The 26,944-nt window shown below is 39.9% G+C and overlaps 1 protein-coding gene across 2 annotated transcripts; it reads right to left on the bottom strand.

Moving 5' to 3' along the window:
• Positions 1 to 438: 438 nt before the first annotated feature.
• On the bottom strand, positions 439 to 23,280 carry LOC121646440 (gastrula zinc finger protein XlCGF57.1-like). Of its 2 annotated transcripts, XR_006011637.1 has the most exons (3): positions 23,089 to 23,280; positions 1,462 to 3,383; positions 439 to 1,368 (listed from the first exon to the last, which is right to left on the bottom strand). XR_006011637.1 is itself a non-coding variant. In XM_041995401.1 (2 exons), exon 2 carries the CDS (start codon positions 3,041 to 3,043, stop codon positions 1,763 to 1,765), a length of 1,281 nt encoding a protein of 426 aa, XP_041851335.1. In that variant the 5' UTR covers positions 3,044 to 3,383; positions 23,089 to 23,280; the 3' UTR covers positions 439 to 1,762. The 2 variants fall into 2 exon arrangements, 1 of the variants encoding a protein (XP_041851335.1); XM_041995401.1 differs by having other exon boundaries at positions 439 to 3,383.
• Positions 23,281 to 26,944: the final 3,664 nt, after the last annotated feature.

Here is a 26,944-nt window from a genome sequence, read left to right as displayed (position 1 = left end):
GAACCATAGCAAACAACCGGCAAAAACCGTAGAAGAACCACGTGAACAACCGGCAAAAAATGTAGAAGAACCACATCACCAACTGGCAAAAAATGTAGAAGAAGAACCATACCAGCAACTGGCAAAAAACGTAGAAGAACCACATCACCAACTGGCAAAAATGTAGAAGAATCAAATCGACAACCGGCAAAAAATATAGAAGAACCATACCAACAACTGGCAAAAAACGTAGAAGAAAAACCATAGCAAAAACCGGCAAAAAATGTAGAAGATCCACATCAACAACCGGTAAAAAACATAGAAGAACCACATCAACAACCGGCAAAAAATGTAGAAGATCCACATCAACAACCGGCAAAAAACATAGAAGAACCACATCAACAACTGGTAAAAATGTAGAAGAATCAAATCGACAACCGGCAAAAAACGTAGAAGAAGAACCACATCAACAACCAGCAAAAAATGTAGAAGAAGAACCATAGCAACAACCGGCAAAAAGCGTAGAAAAAGAAGCATGGCAACAACTGGCACAAAGCAAAGAAGAAGAAACATGGTAACAATCGGAAAGAAAGGGGAAAGAAGGGGATATATAGGACGGGGGAATGATGGAGGTCTTGGGACCATTGTTAACAGAAAAAGCAAAGAAGAAGAAACATGGTAACAATCGGAAAGAAGGGGGAAAGAAGGGGATATATAGGACGGGGGAATGATGGAGGTCTTGGGACCATTGTTAACAGAAAAAGGCAGAAGTAAAAAAAATATCAGACTGGAGACGGCGTGAACACGGGCTTTGTTTATTTCCTTGCTCCCCAGCCAGCTCGCTCTGATTGGCCACATTCCGTGCCACGTCACCCCCCACACAGTCACAATGCACGAGTCGGCGGTGTTCTTCAGAAATCGGCACTGAAATATTAAACATGTTCAGTGTTCCCAACTGTGGCTATGACCCATATCGGAGCAGATTATCAGGACAAATCGGCTCATAACACACCACAGACCATATTATGACTGGACAGGGAAATCACACGATGATCGGGCGTTTGCCGTCCAAGGTTGGGAAGAGGCAAAATCAGGACAAAAACAGCCCAAATAGTGTTATATGTGTACCAGGCTTATAAGTAAATACAACCCTCAGGTGAACAACAACACATTATATCGCCCATACTGCCATCCATGTTCTTTACCTGTTTGTGGGGCTAGAGCCTAACCAAGTTAGTCAGGCGAGAGGCGATGTTGTTGTAGCCGAATATTTCTAGACTCGGTCCTCTTCCTTCCCTTTGTAAAATGGCTGCAGGAGCATTTAATCATCAGTAGTTTTTAAATTCTTGACAGAACGTCCAAACACCAGATAAACACAGATGTCTGAGACTGAACAGGTGGAAACACCTAAACCTGAACGTCATTCATCATTCAGCTTGTAAGGATCTAAGTTATTAATTTGTGTTTTTGCATCATAACAACTCTTCACCTGTCTTGCGAGCTCATCGAGATTAGGATCTTAGCTGCTAGCAAAACATGGACAAATTTGTGAAGGTACCAATGGGCAATGAATGAATGAACAACAGATTTCAACTACTAAAAAAAGACAACAAAATCTGATGAGGCACATTTTGCCCTAGACATGCCCAGGTAATGTTCAAGGAAAGGTCAATGGTACTGAAGAGACACCACAGTCTATCACCACCGTAGAATACCCCCTTGAAGTTCCTCTAACCAGCTCATATTTACAGATTAGTAGCAAAATTTTGCACTTTCGTCGTTTCTATTTTGTGTGGACACGCATGTGTCCTTTTAAAGAGACACGCCATCTAAATAATTCACCACAAACCTCACAAGGAAACGGTCTCTGTCCTGTGTGGATTCTCATGTGTTGGTTTAAGCTTGACTTCTCACTAAATCTTTGTCCACATTCATCACAGCTGAATGGTTTGTCTCCTGTGTGGATTCTCATGTGTTGGTTTAAGTTTGACTTCTCACTAAATCTTTGTCCACATTCATCACAGCTGAATGGTTTGTCTCCTGTGTGGATTCTCATGTGTTGGTTTAAGCTTGACTTCTCACTAAATCTTTGTCCACATTCATCACAGCTGAATGGTTTGTCTCCTGTGTGGATTCTCATGTGTCTGTTTAAGTTTGACTTCTCACTAAATCTTTGTCCACATTCATCACAGCTGAATGGTTTGTCTCCTGTGTGGATTCTCATGTGTTGGTTTAAGTGTGTCTTGCGACTAAATCTTTGTCCACATTCATCACAGCTGAATGGTTTGTCTCCTGTGTGAATTCTCATGTGTTGGTTTAAGCTTGTCTTTTGACTAAATCTTTGTCCACATTCATCACAGCTGAATGGTTTGTCTCCTGTGTGGATTCTCATGTGTGTGTTTAAGTTTGTCTTGTGACTAAATCTTTGTCCACATTCATCACAGCTGAATGGTTTGTCTCCTGTGTGGATTCTCATGTGTTGGTTTAAGCTTGTCTTTTGACTAAATCTTTGTCCACATTCATCACAGCTGAATGGTTTGTCTCCTGTGTGGATTCTCATGTGTGTGTTTAAGTTTGTCTTGTGACTAAATCTTTGTCCACATTCATCACAGCTGAATGGTTTGTCTCCTGTGTGGATTCTCATGTGTGTGTTTAAGTGTGTCTTTTGACTAAATCTTTGTCCACATTCATCACAGCTGAATGGTTTGTCTCCTGTGTGGATTCTCATGTGTTGGTTTAAGTGTGTCTTGCGACTAAATCTTTGTCCACATTCATCACAGCTGAATGGTTTGTCTCCTGTGTGGATTCTCATGTGTGTGTTTAAGTTTGTCTTTTGACTAAATCTTTGTCCACATTCATCACAGCTGAATGGTTTGTCTCCTGTGTGAATTCTCATGTGTGTGTTTAAGCTTGTCTTTTGACTAAATCTTTGTCCACATTCATCACAGCTGAATGGTTTGTCTCCTGTGTGGTTTCTCATGTGTCGGTCTAAGTTTGTCTTGCGACTAAATCTTTGTCCACATTCAGTCATTTTACCACAGATTTTTGATGTTGACATAAACATTAAATTTAACAGTTTTTACATGTGTCACTTTAAAACATCTTGTATGGTTTAAATAAAGGTTTCTTTGTTAAATGTCTCTAGAGAGATCGTTGGTGGTGAACCTCTTCGCCACATTCAGAGCAGATGAGGGATTTTCTGGCAGTGTTACACTCCACGTCACTGTTTACACCTGACCTATGTGCCCTGTCGTCATTCCATCTTCCATCACTTATCCTGATTGGGCCACAGATCCTGTGGTTCCTGTTTTATGGAGAGATGCTCCAAGTCCTGCTTGTCAAGACCACATTTGCAGGGAACCCCTTCTTCTACCACCAACAGCTGTAGGCATCTGCAGATAACACTGAAAAACAAACAAAAATCTCTGTTAATTTCTCCATTTGACCATGTGTAGATCCACTGACAGAACATGGTGACCCTCATCTTTCCCTAGATACTGTCTGACATCTGATCTGTTGCACTCTCATGTGATGGCTGGAGTAGCACAGCACACTAAATAGTGGAGGGCAAAATGCAGAATAAAGTGCTAAAAACAAAAGCTGTGTACAAAGCACAGATGGGTTGTGTTGTGGCAGAGAAAATCAGTGGTGTTCTGTCAGAGTTTCTCAAAAAATAGTAGCAATCACTGCAGATAATGCTGCCATTATAAATATGGTTTTTAAGCGCCTGCAATTAGGTAAACTGTGCTCTGTTGCCCACACACTCAACCCTTATGCACCCCTTTGAAAAAAAATCCCCTTTTGCACCCTAACACACATAAATGAGCATGTAAAAAGTCATATAAAATATTTTATATTTCCTTTTTACCTTTTTATTCTTCAAACCAGGATCAATTCTAATCATCCATATCAATGATTAATGAATTTTTAATAAATTTTTAATTTGCGGAAGTTAAAGATTAGCTTAGAAATTAATTTATACAGTCCATGTAACAAGTCAAGCCATTCATTATAACACCATGAAGGCTAACAGAAAATAGACCATAAACAACATCTGGAAATTAATTTAACAATAACAACAACATAACGAGAACAGTTCAGGGGAGGCAGGAGCGGCAAACTGTGAAGTAATGCTTTTTTGCAAAGAGGTTTTCTGCAGTTGTTGCAGTTGCTTTGCACAATTATTCTGCTAGAGCCAACCATGGTAATAATGTTATTCAGCAGCTCCTCTGCCGGAGCAAATGAAGTGAAAAACTTGCCACTTGTGACTGTCACACTTGTCAGCACCAGCTGATCGGCCGTTGTACAAACTCAAATGCAGTAAGATGTTTTTACGTCACAGGCTACCCACATTTTCAGGCCATACCTGGCTGGTTTCACTGGCATGTACTGCATAAAATTGCCGTGCCCTTTATACGGATCTAGCTGCTCATCCACGCAGAAGTCCTCATCCTGGTTTGAAGATCACCTGTACCGGGAGGATTCCACTCGAGCGCCACAAAATAAGGTGGCAGCTGGTTTGACCACGGATACGCTAGAGATGGCTGCTTGACCGCAGTTGGAATTTGTGGGTGACCACTGGATTTTACCACTTTTAGACCTCCAAGACGGTCTTCCGTGGCTTCTTCACCACCGTTTGTGGAGTCACTGGAGCTGGTGGATGACTAGTCAGCCGCCGGAAGGTAGACCTCAACTTGGTGGAGTGAGTGTTGCTCTCTGTGATTTTATCTGAGATTCCACCGGTGTGCTCAGTCACATCTGTTTGGGCCTGCATGATGTCCTGGGCCTGCATGATGTCCTGGGCCTGCATGATGTCCTGGGACTGCATGATGTCCTGGGCCTGCATGATGTCCTGGGCCTCTGCTACCGTGTAACGGTTTTTTCATGGTATCAGGTAGGAAATTAAATGCTTTTCTCCAACTTGCTCTTATAAACTGTGCTGCAGATGCAGCTGTGTAAACTAAGATGAGGATTGTTTTCACTTCAACACATAACTTTGATGAGCTGCAAAGGGTCCTGTGTTTTGTTCATTTCAAAGCAGTGCAGGGGAATGCATGTAAATGTGCATTTTACATATTTTCAAATAAAAATGTGGAGCTGCTTGAACGTTCAGGAAAAAAATACACATGAAATGGATAATATGTAAAAGTTGCCACTTGAAAGCTTCCTGCGCTATTGTGCATTTTGTCACACTGTAATGCAATTCAATATACACATTTTTGTGCTTAGGGTCCAAATGGGGAGTAATTACGATAATGGTAAAGGGTCTGTACTTATATAGCGATTTTATCCAAAGCGCTTTACATGTACGTCACATTCACCCATTCACACACACACATTCACACACTGATGGCTGAAGCTGCCATGCAAGGCGCTAACCATGACCAATCAGGAGCAAGTAGGGGTTCGGTGTCTTGCTCAGGGACACCTCAACATGAGCTCGACGGGCCGGGATCGAACCTGCAACTCTTGGGTTACAAGACGACCACTCTACCCACTGAGCCATGTTACAACATAATGTTGTTTACAATAGCCTAAAAATAAAATTAAGATCGTGAAAAAAATGCAATTTTCTGCATCCCATCCCTCATCTTTAAAATCAGCGAGGGGAATTGTTAAATATGCTAGAAATTAAAATGCAAAAACACATAAATGGTCATAGGTGTGCATAAGGGTTAATCTTGCAGCACAAAGTCTGTACTCCTTAAATTCAGTGAGCCAGTGGGTGGCTAAGGTCTGAACCACTGTTGTGTGGATGAAGAGGGGCTTGATGGCGAAGGTGGTTCTCTAAGAGAAGCAAGAACTTCCACGAAAGATACAAGACGTTCGTACAGATTACAGAAGAATGTAATGACCTATTTGTAATGATGAGCTCTGCAACATAGTTCTATAGTATTTGAATCCAATTTTAAATACAACTGTTTGTCTCCTGGTATGAAAAGCATCTCCTAAATGACTTAAACTTAATGTTCTGATTTGTTTGTATGTTAATCAGATTTACCTCGACAGACTCATCCTTGATGTAAGAATGCGCTGAAACTCGGTATCTAATGCTGGAGAAATTCAGAGCAGTACCCTGCAATTCAAGCAGCCAGCTTGGATCTAGGCTTTCCACCGATCGGATCGGCTTGATCGGATCGGCCGATATTTCAAAATTTTTTCCTATTTTTTGATCGGTCCTAAAGTCTTCATTCACCGATCCGATCAATGACGTCATTGGAATTTGAAAAAAAAAAGAAATTAATGTCACTACTTTCAATGAGTTGTAGCTTTGTGCGTTTATGTTTTGAATTCCGTCACTTTGTACTGTACAATAAAGTTTTTGAATTCAGAGTAGGCCTGCTCTGCTTCTATTCCACGTCTTGGCACGCGGTGTTGGTTGCACATTAAGTCAAAAAACATGTCAGCAGTATGGAATTTTTTCACCGTGAACCAGAGCGATATAACAACAGCTGTCTGCAACCTGTGTAAAGCTTTAGTACATCGTGGAGGAAACTCTGCTAAAAGTTTTAACACGACTAATTTGATCCGGCACTTAGAAAAAGAGCACAAGGAGGAGCATGCTGACTTCCAAAGACGGAGTGCAGAGAAGGTCAAAGAGACACCCAGGCGGCTACATCAGACAACTTTGGACCGTGTCCAGCCGTACAACCGCAACAGCGAGAAGGCAAAGGGGGGAACCAGAAAGTTGATGGAGTTTATTGTGCTGGCCGACCTGCCATTTAATATTGTTGAGAACCCCGCATTTCAGCGCTTGTTGGCATACTTTGATCCGCGCTATGTTCTCCCAGGGCACTCGTACTGTGGCGATACCGGTCTTAACGAGCTGCACCAGGTTGTTCACTCTCACGTCGAGGGCCTTCTGAGAGAACACAGTCCCTCGATTAGTCTGACCACTGATATTTGGTCATCAGATGTGAGCCCCATGTCTCTGCTTAGTTTAACTGCCCAGTGGATTGACCCAGATTTCAAACTCCGCGCTGCAGTGCTACACGCCCAGGAATTCCGTGGCTCTCACACTGCTGCGGCGCTGGTAATGAAATACAACAACATGCTCCAGGCGTGGCAGATTCCGAGAGAGAGGGTTCATGTCGTACTGCGAGACAATGCCGCAAACATGGCAAAAGCCATGCGAGAAGGTGGACTGCCGACCTTACCGTGCATGGCGCACACACTCCAGCTGGCTGTTCACGACGGGCTGCTGGCACAGCGCATGGTGTCAGACATCCTTGCTACAGGGAGACGTATCATCGGGCACTTCAAACGCTCCCCTCAAGCGTACTGTGCGTTCCACGACGTGCAGCTGCAGCTGGGCCAGGATGTCAAAAAATTCCAGCAAGATGTTGCCACCCGCTGGAACAGCAGCTATTACATGCTCCAAAGTCTGCTGCAACAAAAACGAGCACTTGCTGCTTTTGGGGCTGAGCATGAAGTTCCTGCTTCCTTCAATTCCAACCAGTGGGGTCTAATAGAAAACATCTTAAAAATCCTGGAACCATTTGAGGAGCTCACAAGGGCAATAAGTGCATCCACTGCAAGTGCTGCTGATGTCATCCCATCTGTGATGGCCTTAAAACGGTTCCTGAGCAGAAACTCCCCATCAGATCATGGTGTGGGCACCACAAAAGCTGAACTGCTGAGAGCTGTAACCCGGAGATTTGATGGGATTGAAAACGAGCCACTCTACATTTTGGCTACTATGTGTGACCCAAGGTGACGAAAAACATTTAGCCTAAATTAATTTACAAAATGTATTTAAGTTGACGTATTGAAAAAAATGCTATTAATTTAAACCCATTTAGAACTGCAAACATGTTCTGTAACTTTAATATCTGTTTTATCCTCTTTTGCCTTTACACATTAAAACAGTTTTGATACAGAAAATCATCAGAACCAATGTAACTACTGATGGGCCATTTGGTTACTTTTATTTGAAGTTGGTCTAAAAGAACAAATGCCCAGTAAAAATTAATGTGATGTTTCTACATCTAGATACAAGGATCGATGCTTTTCAGCAGAGCTGAAGGCACATACACGGGGGCTGCTGTTAGATCTGCTGGCTGCACAGATGGGCCCTGATGAAGGAGGACAAGAACTTGCAGACAGCAACACCACAGACGAGCCAGCTGAGAAGATGCCACGACTTGGTTCCTTGTCATCGATGTTGGGTGAGATCATGCAAGAAGAAAGACCAGAGCAGGGCACTGAAGCAATGTCTCAGTTGAATCTCTACCTGTCAGAGCCAGTTATCTCTCGAGATGCTGATCCATTGGCTTACTGGAGAGCCAACCGGGATCGCTTTTCTGCCCTCGCCATTGCTGCAAGAGCTTACCTATCAGCACCCTGCACAAGTGTGGACAGTGAGCGCCTGTTCAGCACTGTATCCAACATCCTGGATGCTCAAAGAAGCAGGCTTTCAGCCAAGAAAGTTGAGATGCTGCTCTTTGTTAGAAAGAATCTGCCATTGATGCATAAGTAGGCTTGGGAATTTATATCGCCAAAGTATATATAGCAGCAAGTTTAAACCTCCTTCTCTGAATTTAAATTGTTTGTTGTGCCTGGGAAAGGGAGGGATTGTTTACATTTTATTTAGTACATATACTTTGCTGCTAATTATTTGATTAATTTTATTTAAGTGCTCCGATATACACATTTAATTTATTTCAGTTGTTGGAAATATATGTGGCCTGGGTGCTGTGCCATATTTTCTGTTCACATGACATTTTTGAAAGTTCTGATGGAGAATTACCGCCTGTTATTTTCACTATTGACTGTTTATTGGAGTTATATATATACAGATGTATATATGAATGTTTGAGGGAGCATTACTGCCTTCATTTGCACTACTGTGACTATAATTTTTCATAAGAGTTTATGAATGTTTCAGACCAATTACTGCTCTATATTTGCTGTTCACTTTAAGTAATTTCATTATATTAAAGTTCAAGTAATTTAATTACAATAAGTTGTGTTCATTATTTATTATGGGTGCCAATGCTGTAAGGCATTGGCAACATATTACTATCGCTCTGCGTTTATTCCGTTTATTATTATAATTCTTCCGTTTCCGTTCCTAAACTTTGACGGCTATCTCCTCCTACAGCTTTCACTCTACCCCCACAAAAGTTACATCAATCTGTGCGTCTCGATCGGGACATGTGGGCTATGACTTTTCTCGTACAAAAGTCTGGCGGTTCTCGAGTAAATCGCAATAAACCGCGGTTTTCGGTCCCATTGGAATGAATGGGATTTGGGTCAGATCAGCCCAAAAACATAGGTCACTTTGGAAGCCTACAGCTCAGCCATACATTCACCTACAAACACCATTCAAAGTTTAAACGGGTCACGAAAGATAAATCTATCACTCTTCTGAAGGCCAGTTTCATATCTCTTACAGTTTGTTCACAATCACTGTGTAAGTTTTAGAAAAAATGCCTAAATCCTCTCCCTCTGCTCCACTCTCACGTCACTCTAGCTTTTCCTTCCACAAGACTTTCTTAAACAAAGTTCTCTCACGGCCACAGTTTTTGCTCTACAGAAACAATTTTTACATCAAAACGTAGGTTTTTTTGTTGGCTTCAATTTATCAGGAGCTCATTTTGGGCTAGGACGTACAGATTTGGAGCTATGAGGCTCAGAATGACCCAAAGTCTTTTCTCCCCATGCAAAATCCCCATTGGCTTTTGCTTAAAAAACTCATGCTTAAACAAAGTTCTCTCACGGCCAGAGTTTTTTCTCTACAGACACAATTTTTACATCCAAACGTAGGTTTTTTTGTTGGCTTCAATTTATCAGGAGCTCATTTTGGGCTAGGACGTACAGCTTTGGAGCTACAGAGCTTGGAAAGACACAAAGTTTTCTCTCCATGCAAAATCCCCATTGACTCTGCTGAGATGCAGCCATTTTTCAAACTGCTGCCATTTAAGTTCTGTTTGCAGTACAGTGACAAGACTTATATCCTCGTGTTCCCCAAAGCCTCCTGCACGCAACGGTGAAAGAATTATTTTCATATGTATTACGGTTTGATGTCAGCAGCAAGAAGTTCGGAGGCTTGCAGACACTGATTTCCCTGTGCTCTACAGCAGCCTATCTCTCTGTGTGAGTATGTGTAACCTGATCCCCTTCATGTGTGGCTGTCTGCTGGCTGTCAGGGGGAAAGGGTGGGGGCTTGGTTACCATGGAAGCAGTCTCAGCTGCTGTCATTCTGCAGATTGCCACTGTTTAGGCCTTTCATACCTGTCAATCTGCAGATTTTGCAATCATGCAGAGATTTGCCTTTTTTTTTTCTCTATCACTTCTCATCCTGACCACATCTACATTTCCAGGTGTTGTCAACACCATACCCCCCCCTACAAAAACAGTAAGTGCCTCTAACTCTGGACTGGGTGGAGCAAACAACTTTAAACTTGGCAGTTTTATTAAAAGTCCCTATGTAAACATTTCTGCACATGAGCAATGACTACAGCGCCACCTAGTGGCCGCCTGATTTCTGCAGATTTTCCGATCACGCTGATGTTTGGCTGTTTTCATCTGACACCCGATTCGAGCGCGCTCGTGCACGTGCGGCGACTGCGGCGCCACCTGGTGGCCGTATGGAATATTTAATGGCATCACCTTTACGGGCAGGTTTGCCTCCGTCTCGCGCCTCTTGGCGCCGTGATGGCAGCGCGGCGTGCGCAACGGGCGCATTGGCACCCATCAAAATTTCTTTGAAATTTTCTAGTTGATGTTTAACCTTTTCATCTCAGTCATTTCAGGACAAAGACATGTCAACAAAAATTCCTTTTATGATACTCTGTAAACTGTAAAAATATGGGTAAACAAGTTGTTTAAATGGACATATTTGCTTCCTCCTGTGATCGGATCGGTGATCGGTTTTTTTAAGGTCTCTGATCGGTGATCGGCCCCTAAAATCCTGATCGTGTAAAGCCTACTTGGATCAGCAGCTGACAAATAATATGGAAAGGGACAGGCAGCGATAGAAAGACGAGCTTAGACACAAAAAATACCAGTACACACAAAATTTGAATTCAAAGAACAGTATTACACTGCATCAGTGAATTGATTGTCTTGACTTACTACAAAGAGCTCACTATAGACTATGTGCTAATGTAGGGAACGCATATGTTAAGCGTTTTGTTAAGAAAAAAAGAATATTTCGAACAGAGATCTATGTGTTCTTTATTCTTTTTCATACAGGCTTGCTCGGCTGACTGGGGGGGATTTTAGGAGAGAAGAAGACTTCATCAACCTCATCAAAGTTCAGCACTTTGTGTCTTCAGAAAAAAGCCCCGTACGCGGACAGATACTACCATTTCTCCAAAAGAGGTACATCTGACCGTGGAAGAGGGAGACACAGTGTTCGTATCCAACCTGAACAATCAGGTTTGGGCAAACCTATCTGAGCGCCAACAGGTACGTGACTGAGGCAGGTAGCTGGAAAGAAAGAGATGAAGAATAGAAATTTCTTTAATCCAAAACAGTGTCGCAAAAAGGACTTCTTCAGGATCAGGAAGAAAAAGGGGGAAAAGGAGTAAGAGAGGAGAAAACTATGATGTGATTTTAGCTATAACACTCTACCAGTCAAACTAGCAGCGTTCCATTAATAAGTGTTATTGTACTGGAAGCTTTTATACAAACACAATTTTACTCCACACAACAAGCCCGTATGGAACAACAGATGCATTTTTTACAAGAGGAAATCATTATTTGAGAAAGAGTGGTACTCCAAGGGTATCTGGTCGGTGGATCATTTGATGGACTCAGTCGGGAATTTTTTAGATCTCACAAAGTTTTGCGCTGTGTGTAGTGTTGGCTGTTCCAAAAACCATTTTGAATAAATTGGGAAACATGTCCCAATCTCGATTCGATCTCTTGTCAAGGAATAAAAGTTATATTCAAACACTTCTCCAGTTATGAGATCTCTACAGACTGAGGGAATTAAATTTTGCCAGGTTAAATGTAAAATACTGAGGATTCTTCTCTTTAAAGAATGTTTCCCGAAGCCAGTTAGGAGTTATATTCTCAACGATTTTAATGAAGATCAAATTCTTAAAATCTGATCTAATTTTATTACATATCTCACCGGGGTTATTTGACGAAGCTGGATTAAGGGAAAGCCGGACTTCTACAATATTCTACAGTCATTGTGTGGCTTATCTTGACAAGTCTAGCTTATTAATTAGAGAGTTTCGTTTCATCGACGTGGCTTAGTTGAATGCCAGCTGAGTAACCATGGTAACTGATGCAGCAGAACTAGCCTGCTCGGGGGCAGGCTAACGTTCAAGCTTAGCTTAGCTGTGTCTCAAAGGTCTGATACAGGCTCCCTAAAGCAGGGGTGTCAAACTCCGGTCCTCGAGGGCCGGTATCCTGCAGGTTTTCATCGTTTCCCTGATCTAACACACCGACTGAAATTGATGGGTTATTGTGAAGAAGTTGACAAGAAGCTGTTAGATCCATTTGATTTTATTCAGGTGTGTTAGATCAGAGAAAAAATGAAAACCTGCAGGACACCGGCCCTCGAGGACCGGAGTTGGACACCCCTGCCCTAAAGAAAGTTCCACCTGGTAGAATGCTGCACTCCCGCCACCCATGCTGGTATAAAAGTAAAAAAAAAAAAAAAAAAAAAAAAAAAAAAACACTTATCGGACTTCCGGGATGGCGGCGAAGCAAGTGGCAGCATAATTCCCACGCTCTCAGTGAGGTCCTATGTTTCCCCGGTTTGAAAAGAATTTATCTATCTTCTTGTGTAAAATGTTATGGGGAAATACAAACTAAGGAAAACTAAGGCGACAGAAAATCAACTTGGCAACAAAAACGAAGAAATGGCGACGGGAGAAAACGGTGAAACTTCTACGGCAGCCGAAGCTAATGCACATACGGATGCTCTGCAAGCTAGCATCGTTGCTATCCACGCGGAAATAAAAGCAGGACAAAAAGACTTGAAGAAAGACCTAAACGAGCTGTGTGAGACAATGAGACGAGATGTGAAGGAAGAAATCAGAAACTTTAAGGAAGAAGTTAGCCAGAAATTGAGTGTGATCGGGGACGGCCTGAAAAACACTGAAGTGAGGATGGATGATGTGGAGAAGAGAGTGGCAGAGATAGAGGAGTGGAACAGCGGTGCCAAGGAGGTGCTTCTACAAACTCTGCAGGATCAAGAACGCATTCAGTCCAAGCTGGTGGACCTGGAAACACGCTCACGCAGAAATAACCTCAGAATCTTGGGGATCCCCGAGGGAGAAGAGGGACCTAACGCTTGTGAGTTTTTGGAGAAGCTCATTAAAACAGAACTGTCACTCCCTGACATTGACCTCAATATACAACGCTGCCACAGATCTCTCGGACCAAAACCTCCACCGCAGGCCGCCCCGAGATCTATGATTGCCTGCTTCCTCGTTTACAAAACTAAACAACAAGTCCTAACTGCCGCATGGAAAAGAAAGAAATACATCTCAAAGGCAGAAAAATTTATTTTGATCATGACTACCCAGTGGAAATTATAAACAAACGTAAGGAATACGCTCCTCTGAGGAAGGTACTAAAAGAAAAGGGACTCCGTTTTCACACACCACCACCCGCGAAACTTCGTGTTTTCTACGAAGAAGGACCCACAACATACAACACCGCCAAGGAGGCGAGGGACGACATGCTGAGGAGGGGGATTCTGATGGCTGAATGTGTTGCCCCAGACACACCTGTCAACTTATCCCAGATTGACGTAACAACAACACCCCGCAAAAGCCTCAAAGAGAACTCCTGGGAGACTTGTGGATCCACTAAGCGACGGGACCGGGCTACGGATATCGAGAAAGTTATGGTTAAATAAATCTAAGACACTCAGTATATGTATGTAAAATAGATAGATTGTCTCCCTTTGTTACATGCCGTTTGGATACAATCTTTGCCCTATTATGAACAATTTCTATGCAGTTGCAGGGAAAAATGGGCCCTTAGTTAATAATAATTTACACTATTTTAGGATCATTATCTGGGGGAAGGGACTAGCTCTTACCCATTATTTATGTGGTTTGATAAGACACAAATGAAGATGCTAGTGAGCATCTGGAGGGGCCCTTCAGGAGAAGGATTCCCCTCCCTGTTCAGAAGTTATATTTACACTTCACTGTTGGAGGTCTTTTCTGTTGGTTTGATTTTTGGTTTTGCACAGATGTTCCCAGTCTACATGTTCAGGCCTAGAGAGAAACCTAATGTATGTATGTATAAGATTCTAGGGATAAGATGGTGAAGGAAGAAGACAAAGTAATTACCCTAAATGTTAACGGTCTACAAAATCCCATGAAAAGGAATAAACTACTTACTAAGATGAAAAGAGAAAAACATCATATCGTTTTCTGGCAGGAGACACACTTAGACGATAAGGAACATGAGAAATTAAAAGCTTTGGGTTTTAAAAACACTTATTACTCATCTTATAGAAATGGAGAAACAAGGGGAGTTGCAATACTAATTTCAAATAGAGTAACATTTCAACTTGTTAAACAGATAACTGATAAAGAGGGTCGGTATATTTTAGTAACAGGATATATTGACCACAAGCTTGTGACCCTTTTCAATGTGTACAGACCACCAGATAATGATGTAGTGTTCATTAAGAAATTATTCAATATAATTACAGAAGAGAGTTCAGAAATCTTTATCAGTGGGGGGGACTGGAATATTCAGTTAAAGCCCTGCCTAGACTCTACCAATACATCTAAAAGAATAAACCCAGAGACAACGACAGTCAAAAAACTTTTGTTTGAATCAGGTATGATGGACATCTGGAGGGAGCTTCACCCAAAAGAAAGAAAGTTTACATTTTACTCTCATCCCCATAAGGTTTACTCAAGGATAGATTATTTTTTCATGTTTAACCGAGACAGACATAGAATTAAAGGATGTGAAATAGGGGTAAAAGACATCTCAGACCATGCCGGAGTGTACCTCTCTCTCTATCTGGACACCGAAATCAAAAACACAACCTGGAGGCTTAATACAAGCCTGTTGAATGACCCGTTGTGTATAAAATACATTGAAAAGGAAATGGGTGTGTATCTGGAATACAATGATAACAATGAGGTGTCCCCAAGTTCTCTATGGGATGCAGCGAAGGCAGTAATTAGGGGCAAAATCATTGCGTGGTCCTCTACCAAAAAAAAAAGAAAAACTTCAGAAATTACAAGAACTAATAGGCAAACTTAAAAACCTAGAAACTAAACATCAGGAATCTGATGACCCTCATCTCTTATACCAGATACAAACAACTAAGCAAAGAATAAATGAGATATATGATGCCCATGAAGAAATGAAAGCTAAATTTATTAAACAAAGATATTATGATAATGGTCCCAAAGCTAAGAAACTATTATCTTGGAGGATTAAGAAACAACAGGATGAAAGATCCATTCACAAAATTAAAGATGCACAAACTGGTGAAACATGTCACAAATTACAAGAAATACAAAACTCTTTTGTGAATTATTATAAAACTCTATACACACACAACCAGATGGTGCCGGTACCCTGGACATTGTGAACTTTCTGAATTCACTGGACCTGCCGTCCATTGGTTCAGAACAAAACAAGAGGCTGATGCACGAAATAACAAAGCAAGAACTGGATACTGCAATTTCCAAATTAAAAACAAATAAGATGCCAGGGACAGACGGTTACCCAGCAGAGTGGTACAAAGAATTTAAGCATGCAGTGTCACCTCTGCTACTGGAATGCTTTAACTATGTACTTAAAGGTGGTGAAACTCCAATATCTTGGAGGCAAGCCATAATCTCTGTAATTCCCAAGCCCGGTAAAGATAAATCTGAATGCGGTTCCTATAGACCTATATCAATTCTAAACTTAGACTATAGACTATTTACATCTATACTAGCAAAGAGATTGGAAAACATAATCCCAGAACTCATAGATGAAGACCAAAGCGGGTTTCTCAAAAACAGACAAACACAAGATAATATAAAGCGAACCTTACATGTAATGGATTACATGTCCAGGACTGAAGATGAAGCCATTGTTCTTAGTCTTGATGCAGAAAAAGCATTTGATTCTGTCAGATGGGAATATTTATACTTAGTATTACAACGATTTGGTTTTAATAGCTCTATAATTCAGGTTCTAAAAAACTTATATTATGCACCAACAGCCCGAATAAAAGTAAACGGCAGCCTATCTAACTCAGTAACACTAGAGAGGGGTTGTAGACAAGGATGCCCACTAAGTCCAACCTTGTTTGCCTTATTTATTGAACCGCTTGCCCAATCACTGAGGGAGGATAATGATATAAAAGGAATTTGGATAAGAGGAACAGAATATAAAATATGCCTTTACGCGGATGACATATTGATTACTCTTTTCCAGCCTGACTTCAGCCTAAATAAATTATTGTCCCGTCTGACAACATTTGGTCAATACTCTGGCTATAAACTAAACATTGATAAAACACAACTCATTTCATACAATTATACACCTTCATGCCACATTACAAACCTTTCTAACTTAAGATGGGACAATAGCACTATTAAATACCTGGGTGTTAAAATTCCAAAAGATCTGTCTAATATCTACACTCTAAATTACCTGCCAATAACCAAAGGAATAAAGGAGGACTTAAGTAGATGGACTTTGTTGCCATTTAACCTACATAATCGTATAGACATAATTAAGATGAATATCCTACCACGACTTCTTTTTCTCTTTCAGTCTATACCCTCAGCAATACCCATACAACAATTTACAGAATGGAGGAGGATGTTTTCAGGATTTATTTGGAAAGGTCCAAAACCCAGGGTTAGATATAAAACCTTACAACTACCTAAAGAAGAAGGAGGGCTCTCCTTGCCAAATATGGAGAATTATTACAAGGCAGCACAACTAAGATACCTAATATATTGGTGCGACCCATATTACAGTGCCAAATGGAAGAACTTAGAAATATCCCAGTTAAACATACCCCTACAGACATTAATAGGAGATAAGAATATGTACTCACAACAAAAAGAGCACTTAAACAGCTTGACAAAAACATCCTTTAACATCTGGTTTGAAGAATGTCGTAAAACTGGAAAACCAAATCAAACTGCTCAGATGGATACCATATGATAGTGATTTTAAACCATCACAGATTGATGAACGGTTTAAGTTTTGGACCTTTAGAGGTATAACTACATATTGTCTGATTTCTAGTGTAGAAGAACTGAATAGTTTTCAAACACTGAAAGACAAATATGATCTAGAAAAACAGGATTTCTTCAGGTATCTTCAGGTCAGAGCCCACTTTAATTGTGTAATAAAAATAGGAAGCGGTTACTCAGGTCTAGTTAACATACTGATAGATGCATACAAGTCAAATATTAACAGAAAACTGGTCGCTAGATTTTACCGATGCCTACAGTCCTATAACAAGAACTCCACAACTTATGTTAAATCTAAATGGGAGAAAGAAGCCAAAATAACAATTTCAGAAGAAGGCTGGATGAAGATATTGAAAACTTTACTAAATACCACAAGCTCAGGTCTATGGAGGGAATTTATGTGGAAAAATGTAATTAGATTTTTCATTACACCAAAAATAAAACAACTCCAGACAGCCAGGCTGAGGGAGGGACGATGCTGGAGAGAATGTGGAGAAACACTAGCAAATCATTTTCACATATTTTGGGACTGCCCAGCTATTAAACCATACTGGTTAGGAGTGGTAGAGGACATCAACTCAGTAATGGGTTACAAGATCAAACATGACTTTCACACAGTATACATTGGAGACACCTCATCCTGTACTAAATCTAGTGACAGATACCTGATCAACATATTGTTGGTCGCCAGCAAAAAGGCAATAACAAGACATTGGCTGTCTAAAGATCTTCCAACTAAAACCCAGTGGATTGGAATTGTAAACGAGATATATAACATGGAAAGAATAACCTTCTCCCTGAACCTGAACAGAGATAAATTCAACGACTACTGGAAGAAATGGAAGACCTTGCGCACCCTCATAATGAAAATGAAATATACATACAATGATACGACTATAAACCAAGCTGTGTGTTGCATATCACACTGATGTAGGTGTTGATACTGTATGTGTTTTTTGTTTGTGTAGGTAATGGAACGGGAAATGTAGCTATCCTCTGAGGCTGATATAAGTAAACCTACTATCTAATCTTAACAAAGGGATACAGTTCATAACAATACCAAAATAAAAATTCACTTCACCCTATGTAAAAATCTACAAATGCCAAGCTACTCTTAGTCCACACTGTTATTTATTGATGGTTTCTCTTAACAGTCTGTGTCTGTTCTGATTGTTTCTGTTTGTTTACTGATATATACTGGTGTTGTTTGTATGTACGAAAACAATAAAAAATAAAATATATATAAAAAAAACCCTTATCATTAGAGATGTTCCGATACCATTTTTTCCCACCCGATACCGATTCCGATACTTGTGCTGTGGGTATCAGCCGATACCGAGTACCGATTCCACTATGTTGTTAAAAAAATATATTAAACAAAGTCAATTTACTTTTTGAATTTATTTCTAAATAGTACAACATAAAAACTGTTGCAGGACAGCTACTAAATAAATTCTAAGAATAATTATAAAGTAAAAATGAAGCTACTTTTTTAAAATAAAAAGGCATTTAAATAGAACAGTAGCCGATAAAATAAACAGAATTGCGACAGCAGCTTAAATAAATCTAAAAATAATTTAAACATAGTGTATCCACAATATTTTTAAATAAAACAGGAATTTAAATATAAAAAATAAAAAATTAGCAGTGCAACAACTTCAATAAACCTAAATATAATTTTAAAAAAATCAGTGCAGCCATAATATCTTTTAAAATACAACATTTCAACAGAACTGTATAAAAAAAAGTAACTGCAACTTAAATGATCCCTTTAAAAGATTGTTGCTGCACTATGGAGTAAAGATTCAGAAAATACAAACCAAAGGAGTAGCAGCTACACAGTAAATAAAAAATACTTTAACACAAGTTTGCTACACATTGCAGTAGCAGTTCAGCAATTTAGTATTCTTATAATTCCAGGAGCAAAGGCAGATTTTTCTTCAAGAAGATGAGCATTTCTGCCCTCTCTCCTCCTAGCCTGTTCCTTTTTGCATCAACAATGTTGGATGCTGCACTGAACAGTCTCTCACTGTCAACACTGGTACAAGGAGCACAGAGAAACTTTGCAGCAGTGGCAGCCATAGTGGGAAACCGAATTTGGTTGACTCCCCAGTAGAGGAATGGGCTGTCTGAGCGGGGGACTGTTTGCTCAGTCAAATATGACTGTATTTGAACCTGTGTACTTGTGCTACTTGCCCCACGATCCTCATCGTGCTCCTGCAGGATTTCCTCAAACAGGCCTTTCAAACTGCTCTTTCTGCTGCTGCCACTGTCTGGCTGTGCTTCCATTCGTGGGGCTTTGTGGGGGTTGCCTGGTGCTGCCTCTGCTCCCTCAGATGCAGTCCTGCTGTTCAGGAATGCCTCCATCTTCTCCACCTCTCGGGTCAGAGCATCCTTGGCATGCTTGATGCTGTCTGCACTTGTGAAGTATCTGAAACAATAATGAAAAATAATAAATGCCTTAAAGTGTAAAATAGTAGCTTTAACAGCTTGTAGCATATTACTGCAATAGTAATCAATAATGTAAAATGCAGTTAATCAAAACCCCATTTCAAAATTAGTCATAATGTAGATATTTAATTTAAAAAAAACTTACACATACCTGTCTTTGAATCGAGGGTCTAAAAGAGTGGCGACTGCATACAAGGGCTCACTTTCGACGGTCTTGAATCTTTTCTGGACAGCTTCAAGAAGGGTTGTTTTCATGGTCTTTATACCCGTGTCGCCCTCGTTCTCCTGAGCTAGCAGGCGCTTTAGCACTGTTACCGAGGGGATTACTTCAGCTGCAGATGAGGTGGAGGAGCTCATCTGTCTTGTCAGCGCTTCAAATGGTGCCAGAACAGTGATTGTTTTCTCCAGTAAAGCCCACTGGTTAGCAGTAAGGGTCACTGGCAGGTCCTGGTCGGCTCCATATGCAGAAATTGTCCGTTTCTGCTCCAGTATGCTCTCGACCATGTAGTACGTACTGTTCCACCTTGTTGATACGTCTTGGTGCAGACGTTTGATGGGCATTTGGAAATCTTTTTGAAGATCCTCAAGGCGTGTAGTAGCCAGTGGCGAGTGTTTGAAGTGCGCGATTATCTTTCTTGCATTTGCCAGTGCATCACTCACACTTCTCTGTGACAACAGCCCTTCGTGCACCACCAGTTGAAGAGTGTGTGCGAAGCATCCCAAACTCGGTACATCCATCTCGTCCATGGCTTTCTTCATGTTGCTCGCGTTGTCGCGCAGAACAACATGGACGTGGGACTTGGGAATTTTCCACTCAGCTAGCATCCGCTCAATTGCTTCAGCAATTAATGTGCCTGTATGTGACCCTCGGAACTCCATGGCATGAAGCACCGCACTCCGAGGTGTTGACTCTCTGTCTACCCAATGTGACGTTAAACTTAGTAAAGACATGGGGCACACGTCGGAGCTCCAAATGTCCGTTGTAAAGCTGACTGCATGTATATCTTTCAGCATACTCGAAATGTCTTCCTTAACTGTCTCGTATAGTTTGGGTAGCGCAGTTTCGGAGATATATTTACGACCTGGCAAGCAGTACCTTGGCTCCAAATGCTCCATTAGGCGACGAAATCCCACATTTTCGACAACAGACAGACGTTGGTCATCAAGGACAATAAATTCCACAATTTTGTCCGTTATCTGTGTTGCTTTTCGGCTGTCCTTGGAGAATTTTTCTCGTCGCTGGAAGGCAGTTTCCAGAGTTTGCTGCTGCAGCTCATTCTTATTTAGCTCCTTAACTTTAATCATTTCGTCATGCTCTTTAGCGTGACGCGTCTTCAGATGTTTAATCATGTTGCTGGTGTTATAATTACCAGCATTTGTGCCACCTCGCGAAATTTTATTGTTGCATATTTTGCAGGTCGCAGTCTTGCTGGTAGGACAATCCAGCGTAAAATATTGCCACACCGACGACATGATTACTACCTCCGGTTAGCTCCTCTTAACAGGTGTCAGGTGGTCTGTTCTTCTTCGCCCCTCTAAAACAGCAGACTGCAGAGGGCAGCACAGCACAACTGTTTTTAAGAGCAGCAAAGAAGAACTGCGTCAGCGCTCACAGAGTTAATCCGTAAAAAAAAGATTCCTATTAAAATATGGGGTATCGGATCGGTGCCTGAACTCCACTACTCGCCGATACCGATACCAGCATTTTCGGCAGTATCGGAGACATTTCCGATACTGGTATTGGAATCGGAACAACTCTACTTATCATATCACTACTTTGTCTTGAATAATCAATAAATCCATCAGTGCCAGTTTAACTAAAGAAACACAACTATATACGTACTGAACATGAAATTAAATGAAAAAGAACATGGTATATATTAAAAATAATTAATACCTTATTAACCTCCCTACCCAGGTTCAGGAACCCCGACCTCCACTGCCTCTGGTTGGCTAACAGTAAAACTGGGATCAGCTGAGCCCCGTCCATACAGGCCGAGGGCGTCTAAAGAGAGAAAGAGAAAGCTGGTCTAAAGAGATGGACGGAGAAAGACAGAGTCCCTCTTTGGTTACCATGACCTGGCCTTTTATTAATGTCCCTGCAGAGGGCGCACGCTTCATTCAAAGGACATTCAGACCACCAGACCCACGGGTTTTCAGGGGGAGGACCACCAGTAGCAGTGGTCTCTGACGTTGTCTTGGTATCTACAGTTCAACAGAACAAACATTTCTTCAAAGATACCTCCAACTCTGAGACATGTTCTGGTTCTTTATTTCCACCTGCTGCAGGTTCGCTTTGCTGGTAAGATTGCCCCACACACACACACACACACACACACACACACACGATAATCACAAAGATGATGCATATTGATTATTGGGTTATTAATAAACTGAACAGGGCCAGTACATACAGAGACAAATCAGCTGCTTTATGTAAACAGATTTATAACAAGAGGAGACAGAAATAAATGAGGACGGTGAATCAACAACTGACAGCAGTGACGTCGGTCAGGAGAGGCGTCATGATAAAAAAGAAAAACTACATAAAATAAATACTAATATTTTCCACTGGTCTGTGTTAAAAATGCATTTTCAGTATGACTCTACACAAAAATCGCAGAATTTGAGGATTTCCCGATCAAATCCAGGACAGAAATCCCGGGTGAGGACGTGGCGAGCTGGGCCTCGTCTGACTGGTGATCCAGTACAAACTGGGTTCATGACGCGTTTCTGTTCCTCAGCATATCCAATACGAACTTCACACAAATAAAGTTTATACAATTTACATGATTACATTTAATTTTCCTGTTTGAAGGCATAAGAATGTATTTTTGTTATACACCACCATTGTTATATACCATTATATGGATTATACCATCCATTACTGACCCTTTCCCCACAATTTTAACAATTTCAGGTTCATCCACAAAAGATCAGAAAAGCTGAAACACAAAATACTGCATTTTAAGGGATCTACACACGGCTTACAACGAAAAGATTTAAAGACTAAGTGTTGTAGTTTTTTCTTCTTAACGAGAATTATTTCCATTTTCACAAATAAAATAAAGGTTTCATAAACTATGTTTTAATTAATCTAGCTGTAGTTTAGGATATTTCAGTCCACGTTTGAAGTCTAACTGCTGTAGTTTTTATGAAGAGCTGTCTAATGTGGTCTAGATTGCTCTAAATTCAGTGGAATCGGAAGCTAACTTCAGCCTCGTGTATTTTACGTTGTTTGGGCCACATAAAACGGTGTTTTTAACGGCGTTTGATTAGAGAAGCACCAACAGGCTGGTTTACCCCTTTTAGCTTGCCATACACGCGAGTATAAATTCGTCTTTATTCTTAAGGCGACGTGACGACGGGCCTGATTAACCCCACAGAGCCACAACTTCGTTGCACCAACAACTTTAACCTCACTAAGCACCAAACATCACAACCACACAATTCCCGGTAATATGACCGTTTACCGATTAAATTAAACACAACAATGTATGTAAATTCTCACCTTCCTTCCCCACGAGGGTCCCCTCGATAAACGAGTCTTTGTCCGATCCTTCTTCCTCCCCGTCGTTTCTCCCCAGCGAGCTGGAGTCAGCAGAGGACAGAAACCAACAGTAGTATCCAGATACGTCGGAGTTATTATAAAGATCTTTATTATATTATCTATGACTGGAACAGCTTAATGACTCGCGCTCTCTCTGAAACTTTCTCAGAGAATAATTCCGTCGTTTTTTCTCTTCCCTCCTGAAACAAGGGTGGGTAGGAACCAAAAATACCCGAGCAATAACCACAGTTACACAAGCAATAATTCAGTTTACATTTGTCTCGTAAAGGCTCTTTTTAGGCATTCCCATCGTTTATGTTGGATTAATGTAATTTTAGTTTGCTTGCTGTCTAAAAGTCTTAAATAACTTGGATGTGAAACTGTTTTCACACTGAACAAACATCCGGTTTCTAATAAGTTTTCAGTTGCTTTATCTTTAATAAAATATAAATAATTGTTTTAACCAAGAATGTGAGCTGAATCTGGTATTTAATGCATTTCAACCATTTGTACGGTGGCCGGGAAGTGCAAAACAATATTAAATCGAGTGAAACACTTTTACATTTTTGTAATACACATTTACATCGACTGCAACAGTTTTACATATTAACAATACACATTTACATCGACTGCAACAGTTTTACATATTAACAATGCACATTTACATCGACTGCAACAGTTTTACATATTAACAATGCACATTTACATCGACTGCAACAGTTTTACATATTAACAATACACATTTACATCGACTGCAACAGTTTTACATATTAACAATGCACATTTACATCGACTGAAACAGTTTTACATATTAACAATGCACATTTACATCGACTGCAACAGTTTTACATATTAACAATGCACATTTACATCGACTGCAACAGTTTTACATATTAACAATGCACATTTACATCGACTGAAACAGTTTTACATATTAACAATACACATTTACATCGACTGCAACAGTTTTACATATTAACAATACACATTTACATCGATTGCAACAGTTTTACATATTAACAATGCACATTTACATCGACTGCAACAGTTTTACATATTAACAATACACATTTACATCGACTGCAACAGTTTTACATATTAACAATACACATTTACATCGACTGCAACAGTTTTACATATTAACAATGCACATTTACATCGACTGCAACAGTTTTACATATTAACAATGCACATTTACATCGACTGCAACAGTTTTACATATTAACAATACACATTTACATCGACTGCAACAGTTTTACATATTAACAATACACATTTACATTGACTGCAACAGTTTTACATATTAACAATGCACATTTACATCGACTGCAACAGTTTTACATATTAACAATACACATTTACATCGATTGCAACAGTTTTACATATTAACAATGCACATTTACATCGACTGCAACAGTTTTACATATTAACAATGCACATTTACATCGACTGCAACAGTTTTACATATTAACAATACACATTTACATCGACTGCAACAGTTTTACATATTAACAATGCACATTTACATCGACTGCAACAGTTTTACATATTAACAATGCACATTTACATCGACTGCAACAGTTTTACATATTAACAATGCACATTTACATCGACTGCAACAGTTTTACATATTAACAATACACATTTACATCGACTGCAACAGTTTTACATATTAACAATACACATTTACATCGACTGCAACAGTTTTACATATTAACAATGCACATTTACATCGACTGCAACAGTTTTACATATTAACAATACACATTTACATCGACTGCAACAGTTTTACATATTAACAATACACATTTACATCGACTGCAACAGTTTTACATATTAACAATGCACATTTACATCGACTGCAGCAGTTTTACATATTAACAATGCACATTTACATCGACTGAAACAGTTTTACATATTAACAATGCACATTTACATCGACTGCAACAGTTTTACATATTAACAATGCACATTTACATCGACTGCAACAGTTTTACATATTAACAATGCACATTTACATCGACTGCAACAGTTTTACATATTAACAATACACATTTACATCGACTGCAACAGTTTTACATATTAACAATACACATTTACATCGACTGCAACAGTTTTACATATTAACAATACACATTTACATCGACTGCAACAGTTTTACATATTAACAATGCACATTTACATCGACTGCAACAGTTTTACATATTAACAATGCACATTTACATCGACTGCAACAGTTTTACATATTAACAATACACATTTACATCGACTGCAACAGTTTTACATATTAACAATGCACATTTACATCGACTGCAACAGTTTTACATATTAACAATACACATTTACATCGACTGCAACAGTTTTACATATTAACAATACACATTTACATCGACTGCAACAGTTTTACATATTAACAATGCACATTTACATCGACTGCAACAGTTTTACATATTAACAATGCACATTTACATCGACTGCAACAGTTTTACATATTAACAATACACATTTACATCGACCGCAACAGTTTTACATATTAACAATACACATTTACATCGACTGCAACAGTTTTACATATTAACAATGCACATTTACATCGACTGCAACAGTTTTACATATTAACAATGCACATTTACATCGACTGCAACAGTTTTACATATTAACAATGCACATTTACATCGACTGCAACAGTTTTACATATTAACAATGCACATTTACATCGACTGCAACAGTTTTACATATTAACAATACACATTTACATCGACTGCAACAGTTTTACATATTAACAATACACATTTACATCGACTGCAACAGTTTTACATATTAACAATGCACATTTACATCGACTGCAACAGTTTTACATATTAACAATACACATTTACATCATAGAAACCATATTTACATTTACAAAACAAAAGTACAATGCCAAAACACTTTTACAATCACTGATGCAAACTTACATGTGCATAACATTTTACAAAGTTCTGAACACATTGCTGAAAAACTTCTACCACCAACAAAGCAACTTTACATCGACTGCAACACTTTTACAAGTTTACCAAAACACTTTTACAACGATAGGTGTTTCACCAAAATCGCTGATTCATCAGAATCCGTTACAAGAGGGGGGCGATAGTGTACATTTCTCTACATGTACATCTTAAAACACAAGCAAAGTCTTGAACACTTTGATTAAAAAACACATTTCTGATAGCTATCTGAATGTGTGACTTTACTGTACCTGCATTATAATGAAGTCAGGCTTCAATAAAAGTGTTTTCAAGACTTTGCTCGTCTTCTAAGGCCTGGTGCACACATATGGATTTTTTTTATCTTATGAGATTTTTTTATCTGTTTGAGACCTCACACGTGAAGATAAAAAAACCTGCATTTTACACTGTTGATGGTACTGTGTGTGGTGGCTCCGATAATCTCATCCCAGAACAACACACACATAACAATGCTGTCCTGCAACCGATCTAGAATCTAGTCCTCCGAGGCGGACATCTCACGTGACCAAACGTGATGTAATAAAAAATGAAGAAGAACCATGGCAACAACCGGAAAACACCACACCCAGCATGTAAGAGGATATATCGGACAAGGGAATTATTGTGGCGCACCAACTTTAACCTTAACCACACGCCGCAGCAGGCTAATAACTGAAAATTTATATCCAAAACGCGTCACGTTAAACCACTTCACATGTCACGATGCTTTATTGCTTTACATCCATGTCACAATGTCATGAAACAGCCACTTACTTTGTTTGATGATGTTCCAGATGTGCAAGGATATAAAACAGTGCATTTAGATGATG

Source organism: Melanotaenia boesemani, chromosome 9, assembly GCF_017639745.1.
Source record: "Melanotaenia boesemani isolate fMelBoe1 chromosome 9, fMelBoe1.pri, whole genome shotgun sequence".
Taxonomy (NCBI): Eukaryota; Metazoa; Chordata; class Actinopteri; order Atheriniformes; family Melanotaeniidae; genus Melanotaenia; species Melanotaenia boesemani.
Note: the sequence above shows the minus strand (reverse complement) of the source record. Positions and strands in the feature narration are given on the sequence as shown.